Raw genomic sequence first — 17,940 nt, 5'->3', positions numbered from 1 at the left:
TAAATGTCATGATTTCAGCTATTTAAATCTGAAATTTCAGGGTGTTGTAATTGTAGGGGGCCTGACCCAGAAAGGAGTTGAGGGGGGAGGGTGTCACAAAGTTATTGTGGGGAGGGGGGAGTTGCAGTACGGCTGCTCTTCTGCAATGCTGCTGGCGGTGGCACTGCCTTCAGAACTGTGCGGCTGGAGAGCGGCAGCTGCTGGCCAGGAGTCCAGCCACTGCCAGCAGCAGCGCAGGAGTAAGGATGGCCTGGTATGGTATTGTCACCTTTACTCCTGCGCTGCTGTGTGCAGAGCTGGGCCCTCAGTCAGCATGTGCTGCTCTCTAGCCGCCCAGCTCTGAAGGCAGCACAGAAGTAAGGGTGGCGTGGCATGGTATGGCATTGCCACCCTTACTCCTGCGCTGCTGTTAGCAGGCCGCTACCTTCAGAGCTGGGTGCCTGGCCAACAGCTGCTGCTCTCCAGCCACCCAGCTCTGAAGGCAGCACAGAAGTAAGGGCCGCAATACCGCAGCCCCCCTAAAATAGCCTTGCGGGCCCCCCCCGCAACTCCCTTTTGGGTCAGGACCCCCAAAAGGAAACCCTGGTCTTTCCCAGTGAAATGTATAGTATAGGGTGAAAACGCACACAAGACCAGATTTCACTGTCCGTGACACATTTTTCATGGCCGTGAATTTGGTAGGGTCCTACCCATAGTACAGAATTGCATTAATCTCCACTGTATAAAAGTAACCATCTTTTACTCACTGCTGCAGGCTACTGAAACGTCTGTTTTAAATATTAAAGTGAAGAAACAACTATGGAAGCGTAGGTTTCAGAGTAGCAGCCGTGTTAGTCTGTATTCACAAAAAGAACAGGAGTACTTGTGGCACCTTAGAGACTAACCAATTTATTTGAGCATAAGGTTTCGTGAGATACAGCTCACTTCATCGGATGCATTCAGTGTAACATCTCTAATTGGACCCTAGCTAAGTTAAAAATGACAAGCATAACTGATCTTGAGCTTCAGGGCGTAAAAGTGCATCAGCTAAGGTCAAGGAGAACTTATTTTTCCTTTTGCATGTCTCCATCCCTATGCGTATCCATGGTAGGATTGCTCAACTGGTGAGTTGAATTAGGGTGGTGTCTCAGAGGATGGTATCATTATCTACCTGATTAGATAGTGGTATATTCTAGCCAAAGTGGATGTCTACGTCCTTTACAACTAATCCTTTATCAACCTGATGAGGGTGCTTCAGAATTAGTTGTTAAAGGCTGCAAATGTGTATTGTGCCAAAGAAATAACATGCCTCTGTCCTGAAAAATCTGTTGTTCTGAATGCATAGGAGGGAACTAGCGAGGGATCCATCTACTAAAATTCAGCTGCCTCTGAGGTTGGGTGGCAGTGGCTATTCAGCAGCAAATCTCGGTGTTACCCAACAGATGGGCCACTGAAGTGTTCCGGTATATTGATTCCTGCGTTCCTAAGATAACTTTCTGGCTTGACTGATTCTGGTATCTTTGTCATCTTCAGTTACGCTGTTATTGCCTATGGCTGTGCCAGCTGCCCCAAGCTGACTTGTGAGAGGGAAGGCTGTCAGACTGAGTTCTGCTATCACTGCAAACAGATATGGCATCCAAACCAGACCTGCGATATGGCCCGTCAGCAAAGGGCTCAGACGCTGCGGGTACGGACGAAGCACGCCTCGGGCCTCAGTTATGGACAGGAATCTGGACCAGGTATGAATTAACAACCTTCTTATTAGCCAGTATGAATTATGTCCGTGAAGCCAGGAAAGAGATCCACCTGTTTTGCAGCACTTCCTGGAATCAGAGTGGGGGGTATTAACACCTGGCAGGGAGCACAACCACTTGGCACAGATGAAGGACACCAGCAATATTGGATCTGGTCAGCTCTGATGCTCAGCACAGCTTCCTTCCCTAGCCAGTAATGGAGTAAAAATATTTGGCCTGACAGGCTAGTTCCACAAACTACTAATGGAATTAAAATTTGAGGTTCCACAATTGCAGGACCTAATTGCATATGGTCACCATATTCTGCATGTAGTACCTCCTGACCCGTTACAATAAGCAGCTACTTTTTGGTTTGCTTTGATCTTTTAGATGTTCTTAAAGCTCTTGCTGATCTCAATCTCAAACAGGAACAAGAGAGAAATTTTACCCTCTCAGAATGTGAGCTCCATTTTGTCTGCTGCTGTGAGCAATAGCAGCACTAATACCTAACCCAGAATAGGGAATTTAGCTCCCAGCTCTGATAAGTATTAGTAATACCATTATTTATAGGGGAGAGATGCCAAACCATTTGGCTGGTAAAGAGCTGCACTCTAGATCAGCAGATATTCTGATTAAATAGTGCTTTTAAAAAGGTATCAGTGATTCAGAAAGTGAACCATAAGATCAGTTAATAGATTCTTTCTCCCCCAAACAAAGCATGTATCTTCTCCTAGCATGCTACTCATTATAAACACATTGTTCCATTTGCACAATAGCTGGCGTTTGTGTGAGGCTGTAAATGTTTTTAAAGGTGGCTCAGCTGTTACTCCAGACTAAAATATGCCTGAAATGTACAGAGCCCTGATAATGGACACCATAAACATTGCAGCCACTGCAAGACAAAATTCCCAACACAAACCAACAAGCAAAAATCAACCACTGATCACTATTTGCTGCCAAAGGGAATTTGTGGAAGTGAGGCCTTTAACAGAACTTAGCCATCAGCCCTGGGGAGATTAACTCCAGAAAGAGAGGTTCCTTCTGTGTAGTATAAGTTGGTCTCAGAGCAGCTGAGTCCCAGACTGTTCAGAGCTTTAAAGATTGCTACCAGCACAATGAACTGTACAGGGAACGATTGCATAACTTTGATCATAGATAACATTTCAGAGTGACTTATTTTGTAAATGGCTATAAAGGGGCATCTGTCCATCTCCTTGTTGTGTAGTAACTGGTGGATGCCAGTCCCTTTAAATGACTAAGTACCCAACTGCGGGCACAGATTAGATACTTACCCACCAATACACTAAGATTTTCTTCTGTAATCGGACACAATTTACACCCACAAAGAGGCATATGCCTTTCAAAAGTGTGGGTCACAATTTCTCTGCTGTCTTGTCCTCCGGATAGAAGAATATAGAGAACACTCTTGGCCCTTAAATCATGTTAGTGGTGAAGTTTAAAAATGGGTGATGCTCTGGGCTAGCTAGCTAGTATGGGGCAAGCACAACTCTTTCATAACCACCTCCTTTTATGATGTAGAAAACACTTCTTAAAATGCTGTTCTGCTGGTGTACGCTGGCCAGACAAACAATACTAACTTGTTTTAGAGGAATTAAGTGCCAGCGTAGAGGTGGCTCCCTGCCTTTATCCTGTAGCACTGAAGGATGTAATCAGAACCAGACACCTTTGCTTTATCGCTTTGATTAAGGAAAATAATAATCTGTTCGCCTAGATGGGCAGAGTTTGACATGCATTATCCTCTTGAGCCCACCCTCCCCAAACAAAAGAACCCCAGTAAATTCCTGAAGATGGCTAAGGTGTATAGAATCTGACTTGATCCCTTCCTTCTTCCCCAAAGCCGATGACATCAAGCCATGTCCACGTTGCAGTGCTTACATTATCAAGATGAACGATGGGAGCTGTAATCACATGACTTGCGCAGTGTGTGGCTGTGAATTCTGCTGGCTGTGTATGAAGGAGATCTCAGATCTGCATTACCTCAGGTGAGATGGGGAGCAGAATCCTCTGGGCCTCCTGTTGCTAGAATATGATGTTTGTTTATATTTTTGTATTTAATGTATTTTAATTTTTCCAGCTCCTCACAAACATCCCCCCCGCCCCCCAACACATTCCTGATCAGTTGGAATAGGAGGAAAGCTCTGAGTTTCCTCACAACAGTAGTGCACAATGGTCCCTCCTGACTGTGGGTGGTCTCCACTGGTGGAACAATGTGAGGAAGCTCTTAATGGGATGAATGTTCAGTGTAGTCCCCTTCACACTGTGGGGGCATCCATTCTTGATGGTCAACTGGATCTGGGGAGAAGGAGCCTTTCTTGCACAGTATCCACACATTGACACATGTCATATTTTTATGTGGATATTGAAAAGACAACTTATTTCCCCTACAGTCCCTCTGGCTGCACATTCTGGGGCAAGAAGCCGTGGAGTCGCAAGAAGAAAATTCTCTGGCAGCTGGGCACATTGATTGGTGCCCCTGTAGGCATTTCCCTCATTGCTGGCATTGCCATTCCTGCCATGGTCATTGGCATCCCAGTGTACGTTGGGAGAAAGGTAAGCATGTTGGGGTGGAGATCAGAACTAATGGAATGAGCAGACTGAAACATTCTCTCTTGGGAATCATAGGTGTTTGTCAAGGACTTTAGGCTAATGGTAAGTGTGGGATCTTTCCATACAGCTGCTGGAAACCCAGCTGGCTGTTAGGCCAACTGAGGATCACTATTTCTTGGGTTTCATACGTAGTGAGTGTGGAAAGTATGATGACTTGACAGCCCTGGAGACTGAAGTTCTCAGTCAAACGAATATGTGCCTCATGTGCACTGACAGTGAAAGGTTCACATTGCTCTGCCAGTATGCCTCCACCTTGAACCCAGTGCATCCCCGTAGAGAGGGGAACTGTGTATCTAATTCTTGGCCTCTGTGGTGGCTCTTGTGCCTTGGGATTGTCCAATAATAACTGAACCCTGATCCCTCACCTCACTTCACACAAGTTATCAACCAGATCTGATAGTAATGACTGTCTACCAGTCTGTCCTAGATTTGTACCAGTGACTAGAGGTCAGAGGCTTCATGTTCCCTGAGTCATCCTGTCCCTTTGCCTGCCTCTGTTGGTGGACCGGCATTAGGTGAAGAGGGAGAAACAATGCTGCAATGGAACTTTCTCCAGCTTGTCCTTACTCCTGAACAGACGCACTGGCTACATCTGTTTGAGAGGGTCTGTGGGTGGGATGGAGGTACATAAGATTGGCCATCAAACCAATGGCCCATCTAGCCCTGTATCCTGTCTTCATCAGTGGCCAATGCCAGATGCTTCAAAGCTTCAAAGTTTTTTTTATTGATCCATCCCCTGTTGTCCAGTCCCAGCATCTGGAAGTCAAGGGCTTAGGAAAACCCAGAGCGTGGGGTTGCACAACTGACCCTGTTGGCTAATGCCCATTGATGGACCTATCCTCATCAGTGGCTATTATGGGGGATTTTAAGGGTCATGTGACTGGCATGTGTGGCAAAGTTGTAAGGTCATGAGCATATTAGTTTTTCATGCTAGTGGATGCTCAGTGGCCAGGCTGTCCGTTTTCTCACCTGTTGATCCCTGCTCTCCCCAGATTCACAGCCGTTATGAGGGAAAGAAGACGTCTAAGCACAAGAGGAACTTGGCCATCACCGGTGGGGTCACCTTGTCTGTCATTGCATCCCCAGTTATCGCTGCTGTCAGTGTTGGTAAGTAGACAAGGCTGATTTTCCTTGTGGTCAGTCATTGTTCATAGCTCTGCTCCTCATGTGTTGCTCCTCTTCTATTCTGACAGATATTGGGCAGGAATGACCAAGGGTAGCCCACAAATTCCTACAATATCCCTGTTGGTTGCTTTCCCACTTATGTAACATGCTGCCTGCAGAGGCTGCAGGTGCTGGTGTCTGTGGCTTAAGACTGAGCACTGTGTAAAATGCTCCCTGTAGTGTTAGTACCAACAGTTCGGCCAAAGAAACTGGTTTTTATGCAAGTTTGATATGCTGGCAAGCTGCCACTGCAATCTTCATGGAGTCAACTTGTTCTTTGGCCCTATCCCAAGACTAAGATTGTTCCGCTGCAGGTTTCCTTACTCTGTGCTGGAATTGGGTTCCCTTGTTCTGTAGTGTGATGGTCTCAGCCATTATTTCTATGATAGTGACACCTAGGAACCCTGTCATGGACCAGGACCCCATTGTGCTAAACGCCGTGCAAACACAGAACAAACAGGTGGTCCCTGATCCCAGAGAGTTCATGCTGCCCATCCGGCATGCCTCAGTCTCATTGTCATCTGATATTCCTCTTGACCCGCTGTGTCCTCTGTCGCAGGTATTGGAGTCCCCATCATGCTGGCCTATGTCTATGGTGTTGTGCCAATTTCTCTCTGCCGAGGAGGTGGCTGTGGAGTCAGCACAGCCAATGGGAAGGGAGTGAAAATAGAGTTTGACGAAGATGATGGACCTATTACAGGTGATTAACTTTTCACTATCTGTCTGTGTAATCTGAAGGGCTGAGAGGAAACAAGCTAGGCCTTGCTGTGGGATTGTCCCTTGGGATTAATTGGGGTGGATAATCAGCCTTTTTCAGTATGTCAAGATTTCTAGCTTTCACTTCCTTGCCACTGTTTCAAGGCTAACCCTTCAAAGTACACTCTGCACTCTTAACACAAAGCTTGTGTGAAGCACCATAGTGCCTTTCCCTGGGAGATCCCCAGCCCTCTTCCCTGCTGGAGATTGAATCTGAAATCTGTCTTGAAAATGTTGCTGTCTGATGTGTAACCTTAACCCAGAGATGGGCAAACTTTTTGGCCCGAGAGCCACATCTGGGAATATAAATTGTATGGCGGGCCATGAACGCTCACAAAATTGCGGGGGGGGAGGACTCTGGGATGAGGCCAGAAATGAGGAGTTCAGGGTGTGGGAGGGGACTCTGGGCTGGGGCAGGGGAGTGGGGTGCGGGAGGGGGTGAGGGCTCTGGCTGGGGATGAGGCCTTTGGGGTGTAGCTCTGGGCTGGGACCAAGGGGTTTGGAGGGTGGAAGGGGGATCAGGGCTGGGGCGGGGGTTGGGGTGCGGGAGTGGGTGAGGGCCCCGGCTTGGGGTGCAGGCTCTGGGGTGGGGCTTGGGATGAGAGGTTTGGGGTGCAAGAGGGTGCTCTGGGCTGGGATCGAGGGGTTTGGAGGGTGGGAGGGAGAGCAGGGCTGGAGCAGGGGGTTGTGGTGCAGGGGGAGGCTCCAGGGAGAGCTTACCTCAAACGGCTCCCGGAAGCAGCAGCATGTCCCTTCTCCCACTCCATGTGGAGGCGCAGCCAGGCGGCTGTGCATGCTGCCCCATCCGCAGGCACCACCCCTGCAGCTCCCATTGGCTGTGGCTCTGGCTAATGGGAGCTGCAGGGGCGGCGCTTGGGTGGGGGCAGAGTGGAGCCCACTGGCTGTCCCTATGTGTAGGAGCCGGAGCGGGGACATGTCGCTGCTTCCGGGAGCCACGTAGAGCGGCCCCTGACTCTGCACCCCAGCGGGAGCTTGCGGGCCAGATCCAGCCCATGAGCATAGTTTGCCCAACCCTGCCTTCACCCCTAACGGGATGCCAATGGCAGTTCCTTTACACTGTTTAATGTTCAATGTATCTTCTTTGCCTGTCTCAGTGGCAGATGCTTGGCGAGCTCTGAAGAACCCTAGTATTGGTGAGAGCAGCATCGAGGGACTAACTAGTGTGTTGAGCACCAGTGGGAGCCCCACGGATGGGCTCAGTGTCATGCAGGGCAACTACAGTGAGACAGCCAGCTTTGCTGCCCTTTCCGGTGGTACCCTGAGCGGTGGAGTCCTCTCAGGCGGAAAGGGAAAGTACAGCAGGTAACTGAACTGACTCGGATCATGGCAGTGAAGGGGCTGAAGGGTCACAAGGCCTAGTCTGTGGGGAGGCTTGTTAGCTCGCCAGGGATCTGTTTGGTTAGTGGGTGGCACCACTGATACTTGGAGTCTAATCTCAGTATCGCTTTTTAAACCTCTTGACGTATGGTAGAATCAGGTCCAATAATCTCTGCTTCATCTGTTCCCCAGCCTTGTCCCTGTTGCAAGAACACCAAGTAACTAGCAGCCACAGCACAATCTGGTTTGGTTATCTTTCTCCCCCAGCCTTTCTAGCTCCTTAATGGCAGGAGATAGGGTTTGGGGTTGATTTGAGGAGCAGCAGAGATATACTAGTTTGCCATATAAGGCTCTTGCAAACATCTTGCCGACCTAGCCTAGTGCTTCAAATGGCTGTTATTCCCTAATAGCACTTAGTGATCAGGACTCGGGAGGGCCTGCCTCCAGTTACAAGGTTACACCACAGGTTTCCTCTGAACCTGCCTCTGAGTCATTCTGGCCATGTAATTGGAGACATGGGTCGAAATGAAAGCCCAGAATATAATCATAGCTGTGTGCTGGACCTGGAAATCCGCCTTGCACAGGAACTGCATGAGTCATGGGTATAAACCCAGTCTAACTTCGATATGGAAAACAGACTGAGGAAAGAGCTCAGCCAAATGGAGGCACTAACGAGGCTAATCTAAAAGATTAATCTGATTTTAAACTTCTTAGTGCAGACCTGGATTAGCGCACAGAGCCACCTGTCTCCACAGCTCCCACTTGCTAAATGACTATTGTTCCTGTAGTTTTCAGAAATGAGCTAGGCTGTTCTGTGGCCCCTGGCTGTGTTGATGACTCTGGATGTTTCCCAACTCTTCCCAGGCTGGAAGTGCAAGCAGATGTACAGAAGGAGATTTTCCCCAAGGATTCTGTAAGTCTCGGAGCAGTTAGTGACAACGCCAGCACGCGGGCTATGGCTGGTTCCATCATCAGTTCATACAACCCGCAAGACAGGTACCTAAACTGCCAGTGCACAAGAGTGTGGGTCATATGTGGTGTGGTGGGGGGTGCGGTTTGAGGGCTGTGGAGAAGGTGCACGTTGGGAACTTTGATCTTAATGATTGAAGGTCTATGCAGAATCCCGCACGCTTTCTTTTCCTTGGTTAGGTCAAGAAGCATTCTCCCTTCACCTTCCTTTCCAACTATGTTTGTACTTCAGTATCATTCACCACCACTAGCAGAGCTTGTGTTGACGTCCCTGGGGCAGCTCGGACTCACTTCAGTTCTTCTGTCCTGCGAACTCAGCAGAGACTCCCTTTTTTCTAGTCTGTACCTGTGTCTGTTGGAACTCTGTAGGTGGGATGATTGTACCGTACATATGGTGTTCATAACTGCACCACCCGTCCAGGTAGTGTTAGTGGTTCCTTCCACTATAGGACATGATTAAGGGTTGGTAATTGGAAACAATGGGACACGTACACGGGGAAACTCAGTAAACATGCATGGGTTCCAGAGACTGTCCGAATACCTTTAGGGTTATGTATCATCATACAGTAACCTGCCAAACCAGTTGGGCACAGCCCTTGCTTGCTAAGCAGTGCTCTCGTGTCTGGAGTTGTGGTGTGAAATTACAACATATTTCCTCTAGCAAGGTCTCACTAGCTAGAAGGGAACATTTCCTTGCCTTAGTCTTGCACAGAATGAAGGCTTGGGACTGTTGGAAGCAAACTGTATTCCATATAGGTTAGTGATAGGAATTTGGATCCAGGGTTGTTCCTGCCTGTGCCATTGTATCTGCCTCAGTTTCCCTAATTACAAAAGGGGAATAATCTGAGTGTAAATTATTGTAGATTGCCAGTTGTGGCAGCGTGGTATGGTGAATGGCACTCCCATACTTGCCTCAGTCACGAAGCTTTCTGTTGAAAAAGTGCTCAAGATAACGTGCTAATATTAATAACCTGAGACTTCCACTGTAGCTGGTAACTAACCAAAGTGGTGCTTTTTTCTGCAGAGAGTGTAATAACATGGAGATCCAAGTGGACATAGAGGCCAAACCTAGTCACTACCAACTAGTTAGTGGCAGCAGCACAGAGGACTCTCTCCACGTCCACACCCAGATGGCAGAAAACGAGGAGGAGCAGGAGCAGACATTCAAACACCAAAGCTGTGAGCAGAAAGACTGCATTGCCAGCAAAACCTGGGACATCACCCTGGCACAGCCTGAGAGCATACGGAGTGACTTGGAGAGCTCTGACAGCCAGTCAGATGACATGCCAGACATTACCTCGGACGAGTGTGATTCCCCCCACCCTCAGACTGTCGCCTGCCCACAGACCCCAAAAGCCAGAGGTGCGGAGAGCCCAAGTGCCCATCTGAGCCAGTGTGCCCAAGAAGAAGGGCACAGGCCAGAGGAAATAGTCTCTAAACTGGAGTGCATTGAAGCCAGAGTATGAAGTTGCCTCCTCCAGAGAAGCACGCTTACAGTCACTGCATCCTTTGTAGAGGGTTGTGTCCCTTGTTGGCTTCTGTTTCTGATTCTCTGGCCAGCTTCCCTGGTCTGACCCTGAGGGGAAAGATGCCATTTCTTACATGATTTAAAAACAAAAACAAAAACCCCACCCTCGTTTTTAATTTATTGGTTCAAGCGCTCTGAAAGATGTCTGAGTGTACCTATGTATGTGTGTGCGTATACTGTGTCTGCAAAACTACTAAAGAATTGTTTTAATAAAGATTTCTGTTGTAATTCGACTTACATCCATTTCTTCCTCGTCAGATCTAAAGAAGCGAAATCCCTGTGCTCAGTGGCTCTCCATTTGTTTCTCTGCTCAAGCTGCTGGTGGAATTGCTGCAGTAGCTCAGGCTTCCATACAAACAGGTGTGACTACGGTTACAAATGTTCCTGGTTTGAAACTGTGTTGTGGCAGGGAGGCCTTATTCTCCCTCCATGTGTCACTTCATCTAATGTCACTGAGGAATCTAGGTAGTCTGGGGGGTGGGGGGGGGGGGAGGTTGGTGTGTATTGTCTGCTCTCTAGAGGCCACTGTCTGACTTCTCGAATTGCTACTTTGGCCTAATTCTAGATGAGATTTCTGAGCCAGCACATTCTTCACTGTACCTAATGAACTCTGTCTATGGAGCTTATTCCCGACCTATGCTTTCTGGAGTGAAGAATAGGGCTGCAGTGGACAGAAGGAGCCATTTGGAGGTGAACATCTCCAGAATGCTGTGGAGGAATCTAAATCAGAACAGAACAATTGCATGCTGTATGACAAAGCAGTGACAACTCTGCATCTTCCTGTCCTGCTTGGCGGTGCTTCCCTGCTAGTAGTGTGGAGTTCTAACGCAGCTATACGCTCTGTCCCTCTAAACTGCATCTTCTCTCTCCCCCTCCTCAGCCAGCCAGGCAGCTACTGTTCACTGCATTTTGTAAATACAAGAGGCCACTTAGCGAACGGAGGTTGGAGTGGGACTAGCCGAATGCTGTTCTGGCTGAGCTTTGCTGTGAGCCAAAGGTGGCTTGCTAGTGTCACTGGGAGAATGGACCTGCTTTCCCCTCCCAGTGAGCGGAGCTAGCTGCAGAGCAAGGACTGATGGACGTGAACTTCTGGAAGGTTCAGGTAAGATTTTGGTGGTGGTACTTTGGATAGGGCAATATGGAGACTGCAGCATCCACCCAGCATGTCCCTGTCTGTGCTACAAAATCCAGCGAGTGCTGAAACAGGCCCATTAGTCAGTCAGTGCGATGCAAATTAACAGGAACTTTTCCTGACTTCCTCATCTCTGGGTTGAGCAGCTGCCCAATCAAGAGCAAGGGCCTGACCCAGAGACCAGGATAATAAGGAATGAGACTGGTTTCAGAGTAACAGCCGTGTTAGTCTGTATTCGCAAAAAGAAAAGGAGTACTTGTGGCACCTTAGAGACTAACCAATTTATTTGAGCATGAGCTTTCGTGAGCTACAGCTCACTTCATCGGATGCATGCCGTGGAAACTGCAGCAGACTTTATATACACACAGAGAATATGAAACAATACCTCCTCCAACCCCACTGTCCTGCTGGTAATAGCTTATCTAATGTGATCATCAGGTTGGGCCATTTCCAGCACAAATCCAGGTTTTCTCACCCTCCACCCCCCCACACAAATTCACTCTCCTGCTGGTGATAGCCCATCCAAAGTGACAACTCTTTACACAATGTGCATGATAATCAAGTTGGGCCATTTCCTGCACAAATCCAGGTTCTCTCACCCCCCTCCAAAAACCACACACACAAACTCACTATCCTGCTGGTAATAGCTCATCCAAAGTGACCACTCTCCTTACAATGTGCATGATAATCAAGGTGGGCCATTTCCAGCACAAATCCAGGCTCTCACCCCCCCCCCTTTTTTTTTCCCGGGGACACACACACACACACACACACGGGGGGGGGGGGGGGAGAGCCTGGATTTGTGCTGGACATGGCCCTTCTCACCCTCACCCCCCCCGTGTGTGTGTGTGTGTGTGTGTCCCCGGGGAAAAAAAAAGGGGGGGGTGAGAGAGCCTGGATTTGTGCTGGAAATGGCCCACCTTGATTACCATGCACATTGTAGGGAGAGTGGTCACTTTGGATGAGCTATTACCAGCAGGAGAGTGAGTTTGTGTGTGTGTGTTGGGGGAGGGGGGTAGAGGGTGAGAAAACCTGGATTTGTGCTGGAAATGGCCCAACTTGATGATCACGTTAGATAAGCTATTACCAGCAGGACAGTGGGGTGGGAGGAGGTATTGTTTCATGATCTCTGTGTATATATAAAGTCTGCTGCAGTTTCCACGGTATGCATCCGATGAAGTGAGCTGTAGCTCACGAAAGCTCATGCTCAAATAAATTGGTTAGTCTCTAAGGTGCCACAAGTCCCCCTTTTCTTTTTAAGGAATGAGACTGCAGCTCTGGGGCTGACTCAGGTTAGCCATGTACCAGGGACAACTTGCGGGAGAAATGGGGTGAGGTGAAGCAAGTACTGTAAGTAATACTCCAGCGCCCCCTACCAGGGAGTGCTGGGAATTGCAGTAGTGACTGCCAACTGCCATAGTTGAAAGGGAATAATAGCCCACACCCTAAAGCAGGAGTGGGGATTACAAAACCCTGACACAAGCAATAGAGAAAACAGATGTGCAGATCCTGTGCTCAGCTGAGGAAACTTTTCATATCCTCGTTTAGTCACAACTAGTTCAGCTGTTCTGCTGTCATCACAGGTGTTCTGAACATACCTTGTTCTCGTGATCTTTGTAAAGAGTTGCTCCTAGTGAGGAGGGTGGTTGAATGTGGCTTGGCCACAATGGGAGAGGCACAGAGGCAGTGGCAAACACCTTGATCGAGAGCGGGTAGCAGGGTTAGAGGGACCTATGTTTAGAAACAGGGCGAGGTGGGGGAGCCACTGGATTATCCAGTAGCCGCAGACCTAGAATCGGATTAAGGCTGTGTGGGGTGATATGGTCCTGCTTCCCAGGCTGTGTGAACAGTCTGCAGTATTTCACTCACCCCTGAAGTCGATAGCTGGAGATGGGGGGAGACCTGCAGATACAGAGCTGGGAACAGGGTGTGGCCGCAGCAAGGATGGCACAAAGCGTAACTGCACAGCAATAGCATAGAGACCAGAAGTGGTGGCGGTGAAATGTTTGGCGGCATGGATTACAATAGAACTTGTAGCCTTGGGTGCATGACTTTGGCAATTGCGAGTGAAGAAAAGACATGGGAGAGGACCACTTCAATCATGAGTCTTTCACTCTTGCCTCCCTGCTTTCCTTTTGTCAGCTGGTTAGGTGGAGTTTGGGCATCTTTCACACAGAAGTGATCCTTGTTGGTCAGTGTTCTGCTCCTGTCCCCATAGAGGTGCAGTGTCCTTCACCTCAGTGCGCATCTCCTTCACTGTGTCCCATCCTGTCACCACAGGAGACCATACAGTGCAGGATGGCTGCCTAGTAAGGAGGTCTTTGTTAGGCAACTCAAGTGTCCATAGGAAGGAGAAACTGAACAAAGCCTTACACAGGGCACAAGGCAAGGCACGTAGTAACAAGACATCCCAGATGGAGGAAAGAGTGCCCAGCAGGCACTGGACATCCGCGGCACTGGAGTAGGAGAGAGGCTGTGGTAATGAAATGATGGAGAAATTTCTAATGACTGAGTAGGACAAGAGGTGGGCCTGGAGCTCAGACTGAGAGGTGAATTATTAACAATGTCTGTCTGGCTACATGGTGGCACCTGCCTAATACTGTAGCTGTGGAAGGATTTTGAAAATACCTTCTTAAATAGGTTATACCACTTCAGTAAGAATTCAGCTACCTCCTGAGTTCTTTCATTCACAGCTTGGCTGTGTTTCTAATGGAGATTGCACGGGATAAAATCCTGGTCCCATTAAATTCATGGGAGTTTTGTCAGCTTAGGGCCAAGATTTCACCCATACTCTACATTTGGAGACTTGATTTCTGGTTTCTTCTCCCCATGGGCTCTGATTGGGACCACTTTGCACACAGCTCTTAAGTACTGGATCTCTCTGGTGCATCCATCAATGTCACATCTAGGCACTGAGAGACTGCAGAAACTGTAAACCTTTTGAGTAGGAAGGTTCTGCTGTGAAACGAGTGTGTGCAGGCTCTCCTGGGAGCTGAAATCCCTGCGGGGGGGCTGTGCTAACCATCTGCAAGGAGAAGTCCAGAGAACATTAGCAGCAAAACTGCTTAACATTGAGTGAGCGAGTGACCTAAGATGCCTGGATACATCAAAACCGCCTTGTGGTTTGGGGCTGTGACAATGGAACATACAATCCAACTGAGCTTGTGACCAGCTCAGAGAGGCCCTCCCAGCTTTTGTCCAAGAGAGGCCCTGCATGCACCATGGGGTGAGATGTGCTGTGAATACCCAGCACCGAATCCCGGCAGCAGCCCTGTGTGATGGACAAGTGCGATCAGGGTTTGATTTATGGTGGGACCGAGTATGGTTATTGCTCGTGTGGGTCTAGCAGTGTTTCTGTGATCAGAGTGTGAAAGGATGGCTTGAGAGCGGCAGTTGTAGGTCCCCAGGGTGGAGTGAGCTGAATCCTTGCTCATAAAAGTCAAGGAAACCATGGAAGAGCCCCCCTAGCATGACTTCAGCTGTAAGATGCATGAGGGTGCCTTAAAGCCAGCACTTCCTGAAGAATGTTTAGTACACTTTTGGGGAAAGCCTATGTGCAAGTCAGGGGAGGGGTAGGGTGCAGGGTTGCTGGGACAGGCATGACATGGTGACCCTGGTATAGAAATGTCGATAGAATCACCACCCTGGGATAGAGTTTGAAGTGTGCAGTGTTACCGCCTTCAAGATGGGGAGGTCAGCAGGGTGCGTGGACACCCCCAAGCAAGAAGACTGAGGAGTCCTGGAGATTGCCTCCCACCTACATTCAGCTGCCAAACTCCCGGTGTAAGTAGCAAGTTGCCTGCATGGTATAAAACCCCTATGTTGGGATTTCTGTTAAAACTTTACTCATGTCGGGGGCCCAGCTCCCTCGCGTCAGAATCCCACTGCACTGCAGACTGCCCCTTTAGGCTGGGAGCCAAGGAACCTGGAGCCACAGGATCACAAGGAAGCATGCGGTGTCTGGCCCATCTGCAGGGAGAGGCCTACATACCTAGATCACTGCAGCCAGGAGATGGAAGCTGTGGTGGGTGGGGTTTGAGCTCTGAATCACCTTTCCTGGGGAAGGTGGAGTTTAGCCCTTTGTTCTGGCCTGGGGAGCTAGTCAAACAGGAAGAACAGATTTAAAACAGTTGTGGGAGGGTAGCTGCAGCTGGGACTCGGTGCATGGAAGAGCCGCAGGTAGGGCAGGGGCAGGGAGTGCCAGGAACTCAGCCTGCCTCTCCTTGCTCACGGGGATGAAATCAGAGACTCCTTAACATGGACCCTCTTTGAAGCAGCAATGGCCTGATCTGAGAGCTGCCAAGATGTGTCGGCTGGGTGAGTGGCTTCCACTTTCCCCAAAGTGAAAGGGAGGGATAGGAATTTCACACCCTTGTCCTGCTGGATGGGCTCGGGGGTCAGACTGGAAGGGCAGTGGTAGATTGGAGACTGGTGGGGCCTTGTCTGGCTCATCCTGTGGTGGGGTTTTTTTTCTCAAAAGCCTTCTTGTAAGAGCTTGGTAATGAGGAGCCGCAGCTAAAGCTGGCGAGGTGGCAAACGATCAGTGTGGTTGCAAAGGCAAGAAATGAGACCAGGGATCAAAGCCCAGATCTCATCCTGATCACAGGGAGGGGGTGACCACAGGGTGTCACCTGTGTGCCTGCAGGATTCCAGGGGCAGTCCTGTCAGCTGGTCACCAGAGGCCACAATGTAGCACTTCTTGCTTCTTCAGCATCCTTCTCCGTCTACAGATGGGGAAGCTAAGACACAGAATGGGCAAAGTGACTTGCCCAAGGCCACCCAGGGCCTGACCGAGCTGGGAATAGAAGCAAAGTCACCCAGATCCCCCATCTGTGAGCTCTGGCCCTGGTGGGGAGGCTGATGGGAGTAGAGAGGCTGATAACGTCACCTCCAGAAAGCAGAGCGACTGTCCACACAGGAGCTATCTCGAAAGGCTTTGCACCAGGGGCTCCAGCCTGTGTCTGGAATCGGAGTAAGAAAGCCCTGCCCCAAAGAGCAGTTCCTGTGATCATGGCGGGTTGCTAGGATCACATGAGTTGTGAGTTCTGTTTTGCAGAGTTGTAAGCCCTAGTGTGGAGAGGGCCTGGCTCCCCTTCGTGTTGGGAGGGGAGGCGATGATCTCTTGGCGTTTTGGTGTTTAATGTGTGGTTAATCTTTAAAGAAATCTGTTTGTTTTGTGAGAAGCTTCTGATTACGGAACTTCCTTGTCCCTTTCTTGGTCTCTGTGCTCCAGGGCCTTAGATCCACCTGCTGGAGCTCTCTGGAAATGGGAACTATAGATTTCTCCAGGCACGGAGCTGCAGGAGGGTCTGCTCTGGCCTGCGCTGCTCCCTGCTATTTGTTCCATTCCTCCCGTGAGGACAGAATGGAGCGGGAGTAACTGACCTCCCCCCAGCAGCCAGGGCTCCTGAGGCTGGGACTGGAGTATGGGCCTAGAGAACCAGTGCTCCTGCAGTTCGTCCTGCGGGGAGAGGCTGGGAATGGACTCTCCGAGGGGCCGCCTGGCTGGGGCTCCTGCACCCTCCGAGCTAAGGACCCCTGAGGTGGAGTGAGGGTTTGCACCGTTTAGTCTCTGAGTACAGCTCCACTCAGCTCTCCTACCCTATCCCCTGCTCACTGCTTCTCCGAGCCCCTCTGGAAGCCTTTGTAGATAGATTCACTGCTCTGTGCCTTGGGGCTGGACTGCCCGGAGCCCCCCACAGCCTTGTTCTCTTCCCTTCCGGTCCTTCCTCTCTTCAGTCAGCACCGCTCGCCCCGTCCCTCCGCTCCCCTTCTGTTCCCGAGCCCTGTCCAAACCACTCGCCGTCATGAGAACGCTGCCCCGCTCGGCCAGGTGCTGGTCGGCCGCGTGGAGCTGCCGGGGGCTCCCGTCCCAGCCCTGAGACTCCACTGGCGGGTGTGGGCCTGGGACAGATCCTGGCATCCTGGCACCCATGGGGCACATTCTCTGGGACAGGCCCTGTGGCTGCTCCAGAGTCCTGGTCAGGAGTTCAGAGGGGATTTTTATAGGGCACTACAACAGCATCAGTGCACCTCATGGCTTTCTCCGTGCCCGCTCCACCCCTCACGGCGCTGTCAGTGGGGCTGTAAGGTCCTTAGGGCAGGGATCTGTGGGGCTGTGTTTGTTCTGTGCATGCCCATCATGGTGCTGCCTGGACCCCAACTAGAGATGCAGCGGGCTGAGCCCCTCCCTTCTCTCCTGCGCAGACACCCTTGATCCCAGCAGCTTCCAGAAGCTCCTCATGAAGACGGGGCTCATCCTGATTGTGATCGGCCACCTCGGTTTCATCTCTGGAGCCCTTGTGCACGGGACAGTGCTGCGCTACGTGGCAAACCCCCAGGATGCCATCTCCCTGCAGTACGCCATCTCCAACATCATCTCGGTGACCTCGGCCATCCTGGTACTGCTCTCCTGGCATGCTGGCTCTGCTCGGGGGTGGGGAGTCTACGGATAATGGGGGTAGAGGATGCTTGTTAGGAGGCAGGGGAGTAGATGGGCCATAAAATGTGGTTTAGGGTCTGGGAGGGGATGTGCCAGGTTAAAGCTGGTGGGTAGGGGGAGAAATGCCTGTCTCTTTCCAGGCTGCAGGCGTTTGGTGGGAAGCCCCCTGCTGAAGTAGAGGCTGACGGATGGGAGATCCTGCAGGGGACCAGTGGAGTGTGGGTGCAAAGACAGCACTTCCCTTACCCACACGAAGCCTTGCTCTGCTGCC

General features: G+C 50.2%; 3 protein-coding genes across 4 annotated transcripts in view; 2 read left to right on the top strand and 1 right to left on the bottom strand.

The window, feature by feature from the left end:
• RNF19B (ring finger protein 19B) overlaps nt 1–10,323 on the top strand; it is a 32,944-nt gene extending 22,621 nt beyond the window's left edge. For both annotated transcript variants that reach the window (XM_073317998.1, XM_073317997.1), the window contains 8 exons: nt 1,513–1,718; nt 3,571–3,715; nt 4,121–4,283; nt 5,333–5,447; nt 6,064–6,204; nt 7,376–7,583; nt 8,463–8,594; nt 9,592–10,323. In XM_073317998.1, the coding sequence (XP_073174099.1) occupies nt 1,513–1,718; nt 3,571–3,715; nt 4,121–4,283; nt 5,333–5,447; nt 6,064–6,204; nt 7,376–7,583; nt 8,463–8,594; nt 9,592–10,033 (1,552 nt within the window). In that variant the 3' untranslated portion in view covers nt 10,034–10,323. The remainder of the gene's footprint in view (nt 1–1,512; nt 1,719–3,570; nt 3,716–4,120; nt 4,284–5,332; nt 5,448–6,063; nt 6,205–7,375; nt 7,584–8,462; nt 8,595–9,591) is intronic.
• NDUFS5 (NADH:ubiquinone oxidoreductase subunit S5) overlaps nt 1–17,940 on the bottom strand; it is a 93,131-nt gene that overhangs the window by 72,645 nt on the left and 2,546 nt on the right. The window lies entirely within an intron of this gene.
• The window catches only part of TMEM54 (transmembrane protein 54), an 8,091-nt gene continuing 5,404 nt past the window's right edge, over nt 15,254–17,940 (top strand). Inside the window, exons 1-2 of the mRNA XM_073317999.1 lie at nt 15,254–15,544; nt 17,435–17,628. Coding sequence (XP_073174100.1) covers nt 15,532–15,544; nt 17,435–17,628 — 207 coding nt within the window. The 5' untranslated portion in view covers nt 15,254–15,531. The remainder of the gene's footprint in view (nt 15,545–17,434; nt 17,629–17,940) is intronic.

This window comes from Lepidochelys kempii, chromosome 19 (genome assembly GCF_965140265.1).
Source record: "Lepidochelys kempii isolate rLepKem1 chromosome 19, rLepKem1.hap2, whole genome shotgun sequence".
NCBI classification, from domain to species: domain Eukaryota; kingdom Metazoa; phylum Chordata; order Testudines; family Cheloniidae; genus Lepidochelys; species Lepidochelys kempii.
This window is presented reverse-complemented; position numbering and strand designations above follow the sequence as displayed.